General features: G+C 39.8%; 1 protein-coding gene across 1 annotated transcript in view; it reads right to left on the minus strand.

Moving 5' to 3' along the window:
* Positions 1-12,601, minus strand: part of pkp3a (plakophilin 3a) — a 45,311-nt gene that overhangs the window by 22,653 nt on the left and 10,057 nt on the right. The window contains exons 2-6 of the mRNA XM_062035964.1: positions 7,624-7,709; positions 6,485-7,224; positions 4,152-4,275; positions 3,291-3,495; positions 2,860-3,034 (exon numbers count right to left, since the gene is read on the minus strand). Of these exons, the coding sequence (XP_061891948.1) occupies positions 2,860-3,034; positions 3,291-3,495; positions 4,152-4,275; positions 6,485-7,224; positions 7,624-7,709 (1,330 nt within the window). The remainder of the gene's footprint in view (positions 1-2,859; positions 3,035-3,290; positions 3,496-4,151; positions 4,276-6,484; positions 7,225-7,623; positions 7,710-12,601) is intronic.

The raw sequence follows: 12,601 nt of genomic DNA on the forward strand, positions 1-12,601 counted from the left end.
GTTCGCAGCAGAGTGTGAAGCGACTGGGATGAGAATCAGCACCTCCAAGTCCGAGTCCATGGTTCTCGCCCGGACAAGGGTGGAGTGCCATCTCCGGGTTGGGGAGGAGACTCTGCCCCAAGTGGAGGAGTTCAAGTACCTAGGAGTCTTGTTCACGAGTGGGGGAAGAGTGGATCGTGAGATCGACAGGCGGATCGGTGCGGCGTCTTCAGTAATGCGGACGCTGTATCGATCCGTTGTGGTGAAGAAGGAGCTGAGCCGGAAGGCAAAGCTCTCAATTTACCGGTCGATCTACGTTCCCATCCTCACCTATGGTCATGAGCTTTGGGTTATGACCGAAAGGACAAGATCACGGGTACAGGCGGCCGAAATGAGTTTCCTCCGCCGGGTGGCGGGGCTCTCCCTTAGAGATAGGGTGAGAAGCTCTGCCATCCGGGGGGAGCTCAAAGTAAAGCCGCTGCTCCTCCACATAGAGAGGAGCCAGATGAGGTGGTTCGGGCATCTGGTCAGGATGCCACCCGAACGCCTCCCTAGGGAGGTGTTTAGGGCACGTCCAACCGGTAGGAGGCCACGGGGAAGACCCAGGACACGTTGGGAAGACTATGTCTCCCGGCTGGCCTGGGAACGCCTCGGGATCCCCCGGGAGGAGCTGGACGAAGTGGCTGGGGAGAGGAAAGTCTGGGCTTCCCTGCTTAGGCTGCTACCCCCGCGACCCGACCTCGGATAAGCGGAAGAAGATGGATGGATGGATGAATGGACCTCCACCCAGACAAACAAAACAAGTACACAGTTCATGAAAAACAATATTTTTTGTTATTGTCATTGTAAGCAGGCCTAAACACTTATATTAGAAAATAATCTCATGGAAAGGACTGCTTCGGTCCTTTGATTATAATAATAAGAGAATGTTGTCTGTCTATCTGTGTTGGCCCTGCGATGAGGTGGGGACTTGTCCAGGGTGTACCCCGCCTTCCGCCCGAATGCAGCTGAGATAGGTTCCAGCACCCCCCGCGACCCCGAAAGGGACAAGCGGTAGAAAATGGATGGATGGATGGAGATTGAACTTGTTATTTAGTCAGGTTTGGGACAAGTGTGCTGCTGGTGTAGCCACAGTGTGCACATCTGATGTTGCTCACATGGGCTCCACTGAATGCTCAGGGAGTTTTTGCGTTTGCTCACACACATGAAAAATTAGAGGGAACATTGATCATGATATATTATTTGGCATATAAATCATAACAACCATTTCAAAACAGGCTACAAAGGCTCTTAATTTTTCTGCTCCTAACATATTGCGCCATTTCCAGTTGTATAATTTTCTCAAAACTATTCTTAATCTAATTGCTAATTTACTTTTAATATATGGTTGTTTTGTATTGTAACATGGTTCCATCTACACTTTTGTTAAAATGTAATAAGCACTTATTCTTCTGTTAGGATAGTTTACATCAGTTTTGGGCAATACTACAAATTTGGGTATAGATCTGGTACCAAGTAGTTCCAAGGCCATTATTGGTCATACCAATGCTGATAATGACACTTAACATTTTCAAGATCATTAAATGATTACATTTTTGATCAAAATTATGTAACAATTAACGTAAACCTAAAAAAAAATCACAGGATGTATCAATAATTAACTTGTTAAATTATTTCCTAAATAAAAAACTGCTATTACAACAAAAACAATTTTGTGATTAAAAAAAACCATAAATCTAATCACTATTGTATTGATCATATCTTATACCAATGCTATACTTGGTTTTATTACTGTCGATATTTGTATCAATCCACCCACCCCTATTTACACTCAAGAGCTCTAACTTAGCTGTAAGCTATGCTTTTTAGTATCCTCCTATGGTGTGTAGTGTAGCATGTTTAGCTAGTTATTGTCCCCCAGTGATAATGGCCGTAAGAACCATATTTTATTAATGAGGATTAATAATTTGCACTGTGGAGGGACATTAGCCGCTAGTGCGCTAGCGAGGACGCTACATTGCGTTGAGGATGCCTTTGTTCACTTGTCGCTGTCAAATTTGCAGGACACAGCTAGAATGAGTTATCAGCATGAATAATCACGATATGACGATAGTTTTAAACGCCCTACCGTCTACCAAATGTGTATCATTTGTATCGGATATATTTCACAACCCGATTAACAAATAAACATTTTAATACATCAATGCCAAAATTCGGAATCTGCATATTTATAGTGAATGTGCAAACTTTAGTGCCTTTTTATGAAGACATTTGTGGAACATCATATTTTTTTGTTGAGGGTCATTAATCAGTACATTTGCAAAAAAAATATCTGGTAGCAGCAGAAATTTGGACTGAAATCACTTCTGTAAAATTACTTATTTTTGTAATTCTACGGCTTTGTTCTTGTACCAGTATTTGTAAATATTGAGAGCTTAATATCTCCTACACATAAAGTGTGGTTTCTTAATGGTAATACAGAAATATCTATCTTTTTTTAACATCCAGTTAGCATAGCAGAAATAAAGACGCATATTCAAACACAAGACAAAGGTCAGTTGCCTGTAGTTGTTAATGGAAATGCATCATGCTGGTTATGTGTTTTGAAATGTATGGAAAGATGGAGACATAGAGAGAGAGAGAGAGAGACATAGAAAGAGAGAGAGACATAGACAGAGAGAGACAGACAGACCGAGACAGAGAAAAATAAAGAAAAAGAAAAAGAAAAAGAAAGAAAGAAAGAAAGAAAGCAAGAAAGAAAGAAAGAAAGAGAGAGAGAGAGAGAGAGAGAGAGAGAGAGAGAGAGAGAGAGAGAGAGAGAGAGAGAGAAAAAGAAGTGTGATGAAAACTAACAAAAGAGGGCAGACAAGTGAGGCGCACCTGAGGCAGCCGGTGGTGTTATAGAAGATTTCCGCCTCAGAGGCGGACTGTCTGTAGCCCTCCGATTCATCTGAGGCCGACAGAGGGATGAGGATCTTATCGGTCAGTTCCGGAAGAATCTCTCGGGCCAGCTTCTCCTTCAGTTTGTCTTTGGATGAAAGGTTCCACAAGATTCCTACAGCAACACAAATATGCAAAGGATAAGAGTCTCAATGAGCTGAGCTGATGTTTGGAACTACAAAAATACACAATGTTTTGTGTAATTTTGTTGTTACTCAGGTGTTTTTTGTTATTGGTCCTTGGAGAATAAAAACTAGAGACCATTTTGCATCTGAATGTCTTTAGTTTGTACTTGGGAAGAGAAAAAGCAAAAGCGAGTGGATCTATGCATGCCCTGTCACGTTCTCATTTTAAAGCCTGCAAATTCCTACCAGTGATGTTTTTCTGGAGCTCGTCATCTGGCTCCTTGAGCGCCTCCACAAGCTGGGGGATACCGCCCTCCTCGATCAGGGCCACCTTGTTGTCCATGTTCTCATAGATGAGGTTGCGCATGGCACCAGTAGCGTAGCGCTGCACTTCCTGGTTGTCTGTGTTGAACAGCTTCACTAGTTCACTGATACCCTTGCACTGACGCACCTTCAGACCAGACAGGGATAGATACAATTGTGTGGCTTATGGATTTGACATCATTTACTGTAAGTAAGTTTAGATTAGGCATTTACTTTATAGAAATCAAAATGTTTGATTTAACGTTATATCACTTCAAAATATAAAACGAAATTAACAACATACTGATTGCATAAAGTACATATCAGGACAGAGGACCTTGCAAAGAACAGTTTAAGATATGTGACAGTTTTGCTTCAATAAACGGGCTGTGGTAGCAAAGCACCAGAAAAAAGTAAATCATTGGCCTGCCTGGAAGCACATTTTACACTCAAAAGCTATTTTCAGCATCCACTTCCTGAAACGCTCAAACTCTGCATGTTTCTTTCCTAAACTTTTTTTTGTAGGGATTTAAAAACCCTCCGTTTTATGTCCTCTAACGTCAACATTTATTTTAAATGTAATTGGCTATGGACCTCAGCAAACAGCTTCTAGCACTATACAAGAAGCTGGAAAAAGCTAAAAGACTCAGCTGGTTAGGCTTTGTCAGGTATATCCTGACCAAAATTACAACTACTGAGTTGTAATTGAACAAATCAGCGCTTCACCTGAGTTTTCAGGGTTCTTCAATAACAAGGTGCTGAGAAAGCAGCTTGAAGCATTCCACCCACAAGTTTGTGCCGTACCTCATTTTTGGCATCGCTGTCATTGTAACATTCATGCTGAATGTAAGCTGCACCCAGAACTTGCAAATCGGGGTCTGGTTCTCCCAGGTACTGTACAGCTGTGGCCATGTCCAAAGAGGTGATCCTGTTTAAAGAATACATGTTTTTAATAGCAAGAGAGGAGAAATAAATTAAATATGAAATATTTAAACGCATGCACAACACTAAAACATTTTTGTGGACTTAAAACATGGAACGGACGGAGTAAGGAATTTAAAGAATGTAATAATATGAGTTTGATAATATGAGCTACTTCAAGAGTATAAGCATCTTGTGTTTACAAGGTACAAGGAAGAAGAATGCTGAACCACAGTGTCTGCTATCATCTTGAAACTTTATATTAACCTTGTTACTTAATAAGGCATTACTGTATATCACCTATTACATTTGTTAATTATCCAATGTGTATGTATATGCCAGTTTCATCTAAAAAACTCAGTACTTTGCATTCATCTATTATTAAATATTGTATTTGTTTTACTCCTGTATTACCTGCTTACTATTAATTATTTTTTATTATAAGCATTGTCAAGGTACTTATTTATAGAGGACAATGTTTCTTTTGACTTTACTCTTATATTTTTATTTACACTACTGAATAAGCTTTTGACAAACGATTTACTTTACTATTACACATCTTTATATTACCTCCTCTTACTATTAAAACGATTGGTAAACTGGTTCACATTGAATACAAGAGGTGAACAATTTATTAGTCACTGCTGTGGCAGGGCTAGGTTTAAATAAGCTATGCTTCTTCCTACTCCTTGTTGGTCATCTTGAATAGTTTAAATGTAAACATGTGATGTATTTCAATGTAACTTTGTGATACATGTCCGAAATAAACCAAACAGTTACTGTTGACAACACCATGACAACAAAGAGTTAACTTGAGGTCTAATTTAAGTCAAACTTCGGCCAAAATGATGCGATTTCCCATTGCAAGGCTCAATTTGAGTAATTGCCACTAAATCTTGCAGATGTCTGTAAATCCACTAAACTAACCACTTTGCCACCTTGGACGTGTGAAACGTGAGGCCTGAAATTGAGCTGCCACACCCAAAACCAGTCCTACAGCTATGAAGCCTGGTCACAATCCATAGCGGTTACAGTTCTCTCACACGCACACATGCACGCTCTACCAAATGCTAATTTGCTTCACTTTTATTGCGACAAATCCTTTAAAAAGGGTCAGATTATAATTTTTATTTCATTTGAAACACTTCATTGTGGTTTACATCAGTGGTCCCCAACCTTTTTGTAGCTGCGGACCGGTCAACGCTTGAAAATTTGTCCCACGAATGGGGGGGGGGGATTTTTTATTTTTTTTGTCATAAAGAAATACAATCATGTGTGCTTACGGACTGTATCCCTGCAGACTGTATTGATCTATATTGATATATAACGTAGGAACCAGAAATATTAATAACAGAAAGAAACAACCCTTTTGTGTAAATGGGGGAGGGAGGTTTTTTGGGTTGGTGCAGTAATTGTAAGTGTATCTTGTGTTTTTTATGTTGATTTAATTTTAAAAAAAAAAATAACAATAATAATATTTTTTATTTTTTATTTCTTGTGCGGCCCGGTACCAATCGACCCACGGACCGGTACTGGGCCGCGGCCCGGTGGTTGGGGACCACTGGTCTACATAACATGTAATGGTGGATCTTTGGTCAAAATTTTGCATAGATTTTGTTTTAGAGAGCATCTTTAAGGCGTTTTTTGAATGTCTCTTCAGAACGTCTTATTTACGTGCCAAAGCCCTCCACCAGGCCAAGCACCCTTGAACTGCGCCTCCACACTGTCAGCCATGTTGTATTATTCAGCACGTCCATTATGAGTCTACTGACAGATATACCGTAAGTGAGAACTATATGCTACTTTTTTATTAAAAACGGCAACACCATGCACGTACATGTACGAGCCAGTCTGCCCCACAACAACAGGTTAGAGGAAAAAGAAGGAACTTTGGACTACAGCTGGATAAAAAAGGCTCTTTGGGTAAACCTTTATCATATATGGAGATATCAGCTGATGTAACTAAGGCAAAATACATCACTAAAATTTTAAATCCTAAATGGCTGGAAGACTGTTTTATAAAAATATCTTTGTCATGCCTCCATGGTTTGATTTCAAATTTCGGGACTTATGGGGATCCTTAACATACAAAAACAGGTCAGAAAAGTTGGTTTGACATAGTAGGACCCCTCTAATGAAATGTAATTAACATCATGTGCTAAAATATCATCAGGCACCCATACAAATGACAGTTGATGAATAAAAAATGAACTTACCCACTGAGGTTTCCCATGCTTCCGACCCCCATCTGCCCGTTGAAGATGTCAGCACCCCGGCCCACACTCTGCATGCTTCTGACCGACATGGCCCGGGAAAGGTTACGCTGCATGGCTAAGTTCCCCTGAGAAGCGGAGGACACTCCCGGTCCTATGAAGCCCATGTCCACTTTATCCATTCCACCGGCGTACATGCTTGAGCCACCAGACATCTGCCGTTGCAGGGTGCCTGACATGGAGCCCATGCTCATCCTGTTTCGGTTGTTAATCCTATTGATGGTGCGGTACGCTGGGCCTTTGAAGGATTGCTGAACCATCTCCACCTGTCCTCCTGCCATCCCCATGCCACGGCTAATAGTGCCGCTCTGTGATCGGTGCATAGGGGCCTGATAGGCCAGGGAGCCTCCCCCTTGCCTCATCTGGCTGGTGTAGCCATTGGTCTGGACGTATTGACGGTTGAAGGTGGCATCGCGGTCGGACATCATGCTGGCGGCGTCGCTGCCATCCACCATCCAGGAATTTGAAGGCAGTGTCTGCTGTCTCATCGCATGCATAGAGACTATGTCCGGTTCCATGCGGGTCTGGTGCCGGTTGCCTTGGTAGGTGCCCATGTGAGCATCTTCTCGGTAATAACCGCCTCCGACTCCTCCGCCACCGACAGTGATCCGGTGGAGATGGGACATGTCTGGGCCAGCTGAGAGAGAGCTAAAGCCGGAAGACCTCTGTGATATCTGTGGAGTCTGGAAATGAAAGAGGGAGTCCGTGTTACACTTAAATGTTTAGGGAATGTTACCTAATATGTGTGGGAGAATGTCCATGTGTCACCCAGTGCTCAGGAGCAGAGACCATTTCCCAATATAATAAGAGACATGACAGCCTGTGGTCAATCGAAGTCTTAATTTGGGCCTTCATTTATAAAATAGACTGTTTATAGTTACAGCATACAGGTGGCTAAATGCCATCTCAGTATGTGATGAATCTTAACATCCGTGGCATACATTCAGTGACCTCCTGCTGAAAAAGTAAAATGCTGGAATCTAGAGGGCGGACTTGAAATCCCTGAGCTGATCCCATCACAGCAGGATGTAAAATACCACACATTAAGATGTTCAGATCACAATTCGGGGAGTCGTACTCACCATCGGTCTGGAGCCTGAAAACGTGTAAGACGACTTGCTGTTGTAACCTGGGTTGTAGGTCTTCATCGTGGAAGAACCACCGTAGTCTGCAATAAAGTAAATACAACAAGCACATATTGTTATTACAAGTACACGGTTATTGTCAACTGCCTCTGACATGCCGCTTTCTGCAAATGTTTTTACAAGGTTAAGAGAGAAAACAATGTGTAAAAAAAAAAAAAAAAAGCCAGAAATGTCACAGTTGTATCTGAAATACATTAATTTTTTTAATTAAAAAAGCTTGTAGTAGTCATAGTGGTAAGTAAAAAGTTGTGAAAGACATCAGCTTCCAGTATAAATGTTCAAACAGATTAGAGCAAAAAAACAAAAAAGGCAACTAAGGCCTTTTCCAAAAAAAGACTCCCACGTGTTTGACTTCCCGTCATCATTGCTCTTCATTTGAATTTTCCGTTTTTCTTTACAACCAAGGCTGTTTTAGGGCTTGACTCAGCTTCTGACTGTTTTCTTGAAGAGGTCAAAAGTGGAGACAGGCATTGTTTAAATATTTGTGTGTTTAAATATTTGTGTGTGTGTGTGTGTGCGCGCGTGCGTGTGTGCGTGTAATCATCAGACACTTCATTAAATACACCTCGACAGTCAAATGAAAAAAGCTCCTTTAAGAATTATGTCTTCACAAAACCGATTGTTTCTAGCTTTGATTGACAATGAAAGAGATATTTATTTATGTGAGGTTACCAATAATAATTATCCGTACAACTGCAGTTTATGACCGGAACCACAAAAAACAAACGTACTATGAATATAATAATGCTAACCGTCATCACTGTGGATTCAAATGTGCATGTGGAGGCAAAGGCTTGTTGTCTTTCCTTGATGTTCACTTTAAGTTTACATCTAAAACAAAAAACACTTTCCCACAGCTCTCTCAGCTGACAGCAGCAGTGGGTAAAAATAACCCTATTCAAATACATGGGTCAAATGAAGACATTGTGTAATCTCTTATACTGTTTATATGTGTGTAATTACCTGTAATTACTTTCGTTATGTGCCTATCAAGACATCACAGGCACTCTTGGACGAGGGCCTTTGGACACATTTCTTAATTTTTAAATGAACAGTTGAAGCATGGTCCTTTCTACTACCCCAGTCATTCATGGCTAAATTTGATGTGAACCAAGTTGAGAGTCCCGACCTCAACTCCATCCAAACACACGGGGATGAACTGGAAGAGGTATTGTGAGACAACTGGCCCTTTTTCACAGGTCCAACATCAGTGAACTCTGACCTCACAACAGACACACCAACACAACCTCGTACATCCCAGTTTCTAAAGTTTAACCAATTTGGGACTTGACCATACCAGATATTACTTAGGGTCGCAAGGAATATTGAACAACAAATCAATAAAAATGACAAAAATGCCATTCAAACAATACCCCGTTTGTTGACAAGAACATACAGCCATGGAAGCGCATTCAATCTATTTATTAAGCAGAGGTAACACAAAACAGTGAAATATTTAAACTTTCTCTGCTAGCCTGCTAAGCTAACAAAAACAGCTCAAGCAAGACGTGTCAAAGCGCTATGAGTACCTTTAAAGGTAGAAAAGCACTATACAAGTATAACCCTTTTACTGAGTGGACTTGCTGATGTCACTCATCACTATGCAACAGGCACCACCTTTTAAAAGGCACACACTGCTGTCATATATATTTATGTATATGAAACTTACCTCAACTGCATTATGCCAGATATTTGAAGTTTATTTTTAAGTAACACATTAATTAATTTCCCTAGTAATTAATTACATTTATTAAAGAGTAATTCCGTTAGTAATTACAATTTTGGTAAAGTGTCGAGTACCGTATTTTTCGGAGTATAAGTCGCTCCGGAGTATAAGTCGCTCCGGAGTATAAGTCGCACCGGCCTAAAATGCATAATAAAGAAGCAAAAAAACATATATGTCGCACTGGAGTATAAGTCGCATTTTTTTGGGAAATTTATTTGATAAAACCCAACACCAAGAATAGACATTTGAAAGGCAATTTAAAATAAATAAAGAATAGTGAACAACAGTCTGAATAAGTGTACGTTATATGACACATAAATAACCAACTGAGAACGTGCCTGGTATGTTAACGTAACATATTATGGTAAGAGTCATTCAAATAACTATAACATATAGAACCTGTCACTCCTAACCGCTAAATCCGATGAAATCTTATACGTCTAGTCTCTTACGTGAATGAGCTAAATAATATTATTTGATATTTTACGGTAACGTGTTAATAATTTCACACATAAGTTGCTCCTGAGTATAAGTCCCACCCCCGGCCAATATATGAAAAAAACTGACTTATAGTCCGGAAAATACGGTATCTATAATTATTAAAAGTAATTTTCAGAATACAGCCTGTCACACAGCGTCATGAAGCAGTTGGCAGGTTGGTGTTCCTGGCTAACATCTTTGTGTGTATATTCTATAATCATGTTTACCTATAAAAACACAATAGTTAAAGGTAAATTATTTTCATGTTGCTGCTGACGTTTAAACATGTCCTCTTAAACCAGGGCATTTTATTTAAAAATGTTGTTCTTTTGTGTTTTTGTTAGCTGAAGAAATAAGCATAGCTAAATGTTTTTTTTAAAGAAGATTGGAAATTATATTAGAGAGTACATTTCAAGGATTTTTTTTTTCTTATCTCAAAACACCTCCTAAGTTGGGATCCTATTACGCAAAACCTACTTTTCTTAATTGTTGGTACCTGTTTTTGTGTATTTAGGATCCCAATCAGTCCCAAAAATTGAAAATCAAAGCATGGTGGAGATATTTAGTTCCGTCAACAGATATTTCCATTCATGGGTTAGTTTATGGGCCAAATTATATCGAGATATAAGTTTTGATCCATATCGCCAAGCCCTTCACTCGTGTTAGCGACAGTGCTAGCACAGTTTAAGTTTGTTGTCTGTGTTTGAGTGTTGCAGGAGGACTAATGATGGAATTGTGTTTATATGTATGAGGGCATATGTGTACATTGTTTGAGTGTTAATAATGAAATTGTGATATTTAGGACATTTCATATTGCTACAAAAAAATTTCTGTGCTACAAAAAAATTATGTGCTACTAATTGCTTTCATTTAGAAGCACCAGTGCTACTAGTGAAAAAGCTAAGCGTACAACGCTGAAAGAGTATTCTCCCTGTCATCCATGTTGTAGTCTTTACCACTTCCATAGCATGTCTATTGACAAATATAAGTTAGAACTATATGCTACTTTGTATTAGAAATGGCAACAGCGAAGGATGCATGTGCCAGTCTGCCCCACAACAAGAGGATAGCAAAACGAAGGACCTTATTCTCTACAGCGCAGACTACAATGGCAGACTCACGCGTAGCACTTTGGGTAAATGGCTATCACATATGGATATATCTGTTGGCTTCACAATTTGGAAAAACATCGCCAATTAGGCAAATTCTAAACAGCTCTTTTGGAGCATGTATGTAAAAAGCAAGATTGTTTTATAAATATCTCTGCCATGATCCTATTGTTAGATTTTTTATTTTCAGGACTTGCGCAGATCCCAAATACACAAAAACCGGTACCAATAGATAAGAATAGTCGGTTTTGCATAAAAGGTCCCCTTTAAAAACATTTCTCGTAGAGTTAATTCAAGGACACCTATGATAAATGTAGGCTTTTCTGACTTACAAATGTTATAATGTTGGATAGTCGTTTTAAACAATGCCAAAGTGTCAATTAATAAGGTTCATACATTTGGTCGTGAGCTTGCACGCCGTTTTGGATGCCTTTATTTACGGGGTTTTGGAGTCTGGCTACGTTGTGACATCATAGTGAGGTCGATGTACTTATTTGGATATTAAGTAAAATTCTCAAATTTGGGCTATAAGAAATGTTTTAAGAAACGTAAGATAAATTATTATTTTCATCTAATTGTGGTATGCGCATAATAACACCGACATGCAACAGCAGTGAGATGAATGCTGCTGAAACAGCTTTTTTTATGCAGAGTCTAAGTTAATCCTAATGTTGTGACCAGGTGAGTTTGTATAATGTGTTGTTCAAAAAAATGTTTTCAACCGTGTCTGAAAAGAAAAATTGTAATGAACTTGAAGATATATACAGTATTTATGTACATTTTCAAAAGATAATCTGTGATACTTTTAGACATAGTATGGCGTGGTTTAATTTGCAATCTGGGAATACCTTCACAAACGGGTTACAATATACCAGAGGTGTGGACTCGAGTCACATGACTTGGACTCGAGTCAGACTCGAGTCATGAATTTGATGACTTTAGACTCGACTTGACAAAATGTAAGGAGACTTGCAACTCGACTTAGACTTTAACACCAATGACTTGTGACTTCACTTGAACTTGAGCCTTTTGACTTGACATGACTTGCTACTTTCCCCAAAACCTAAAGCTTAAAAGTTCATTGGGAGCGCTCCATAGCTTTCATTTTGTACGTGTCTGTCTATCTGTCAGCGTGTGTGCTGCGTGTCAGCGTGTGTGCTCTCAGTACAACAGCCAATCAAATGAGATCTACATTGTTTTCATCACACAGCATTAATCCAATCAAATTGCAGGACAACCACTGAACAAGAGTTGTCAAACAACGCGCCAGTGAGAAAGATTTATACCAAAGTTGGTTTCGTTCGGGTATAAAAACTACGACTCGGTCAACGAATTGCCGTATGCAAATCACGCAGTTCGAATATTACAGACGGAGACGCAACAACTTCCAACTTCGTTCGACAATTGAAGTTGCACTAAGAAGGGTAAGTTTTGAATGTAAGATAACGTTTATTGGCTAAGTAACGTGACTTTTATTTGCTGTGTAGTTAAATAAGTGAGGCTGTAAACTCACTGCTAACGTCATAACCATAGACATCTTATAAGGGTACACAGCATCGAGCGCTACTGCCTACTGGCGCAGACGAGACGCGGGGCCGCC

The sequence above is a fragment of the Entelurus aequoreus genome, linkage group LG24 (assembly GCF_033978785.1).
Source record: "Entelurus aequoreus isolate RoL-2023_Sb linkage group LG24, RoL_Eaeq_v1.1, whole genome shotgun sequence".
In the NCBI taxonomy this organism is placed as follows: Eukaryota; Metazoa; Chordata; class Actinopteri; order Syngnathiformes; family Syngnathidae; genus Entelurus; species Entelurus aequoreus.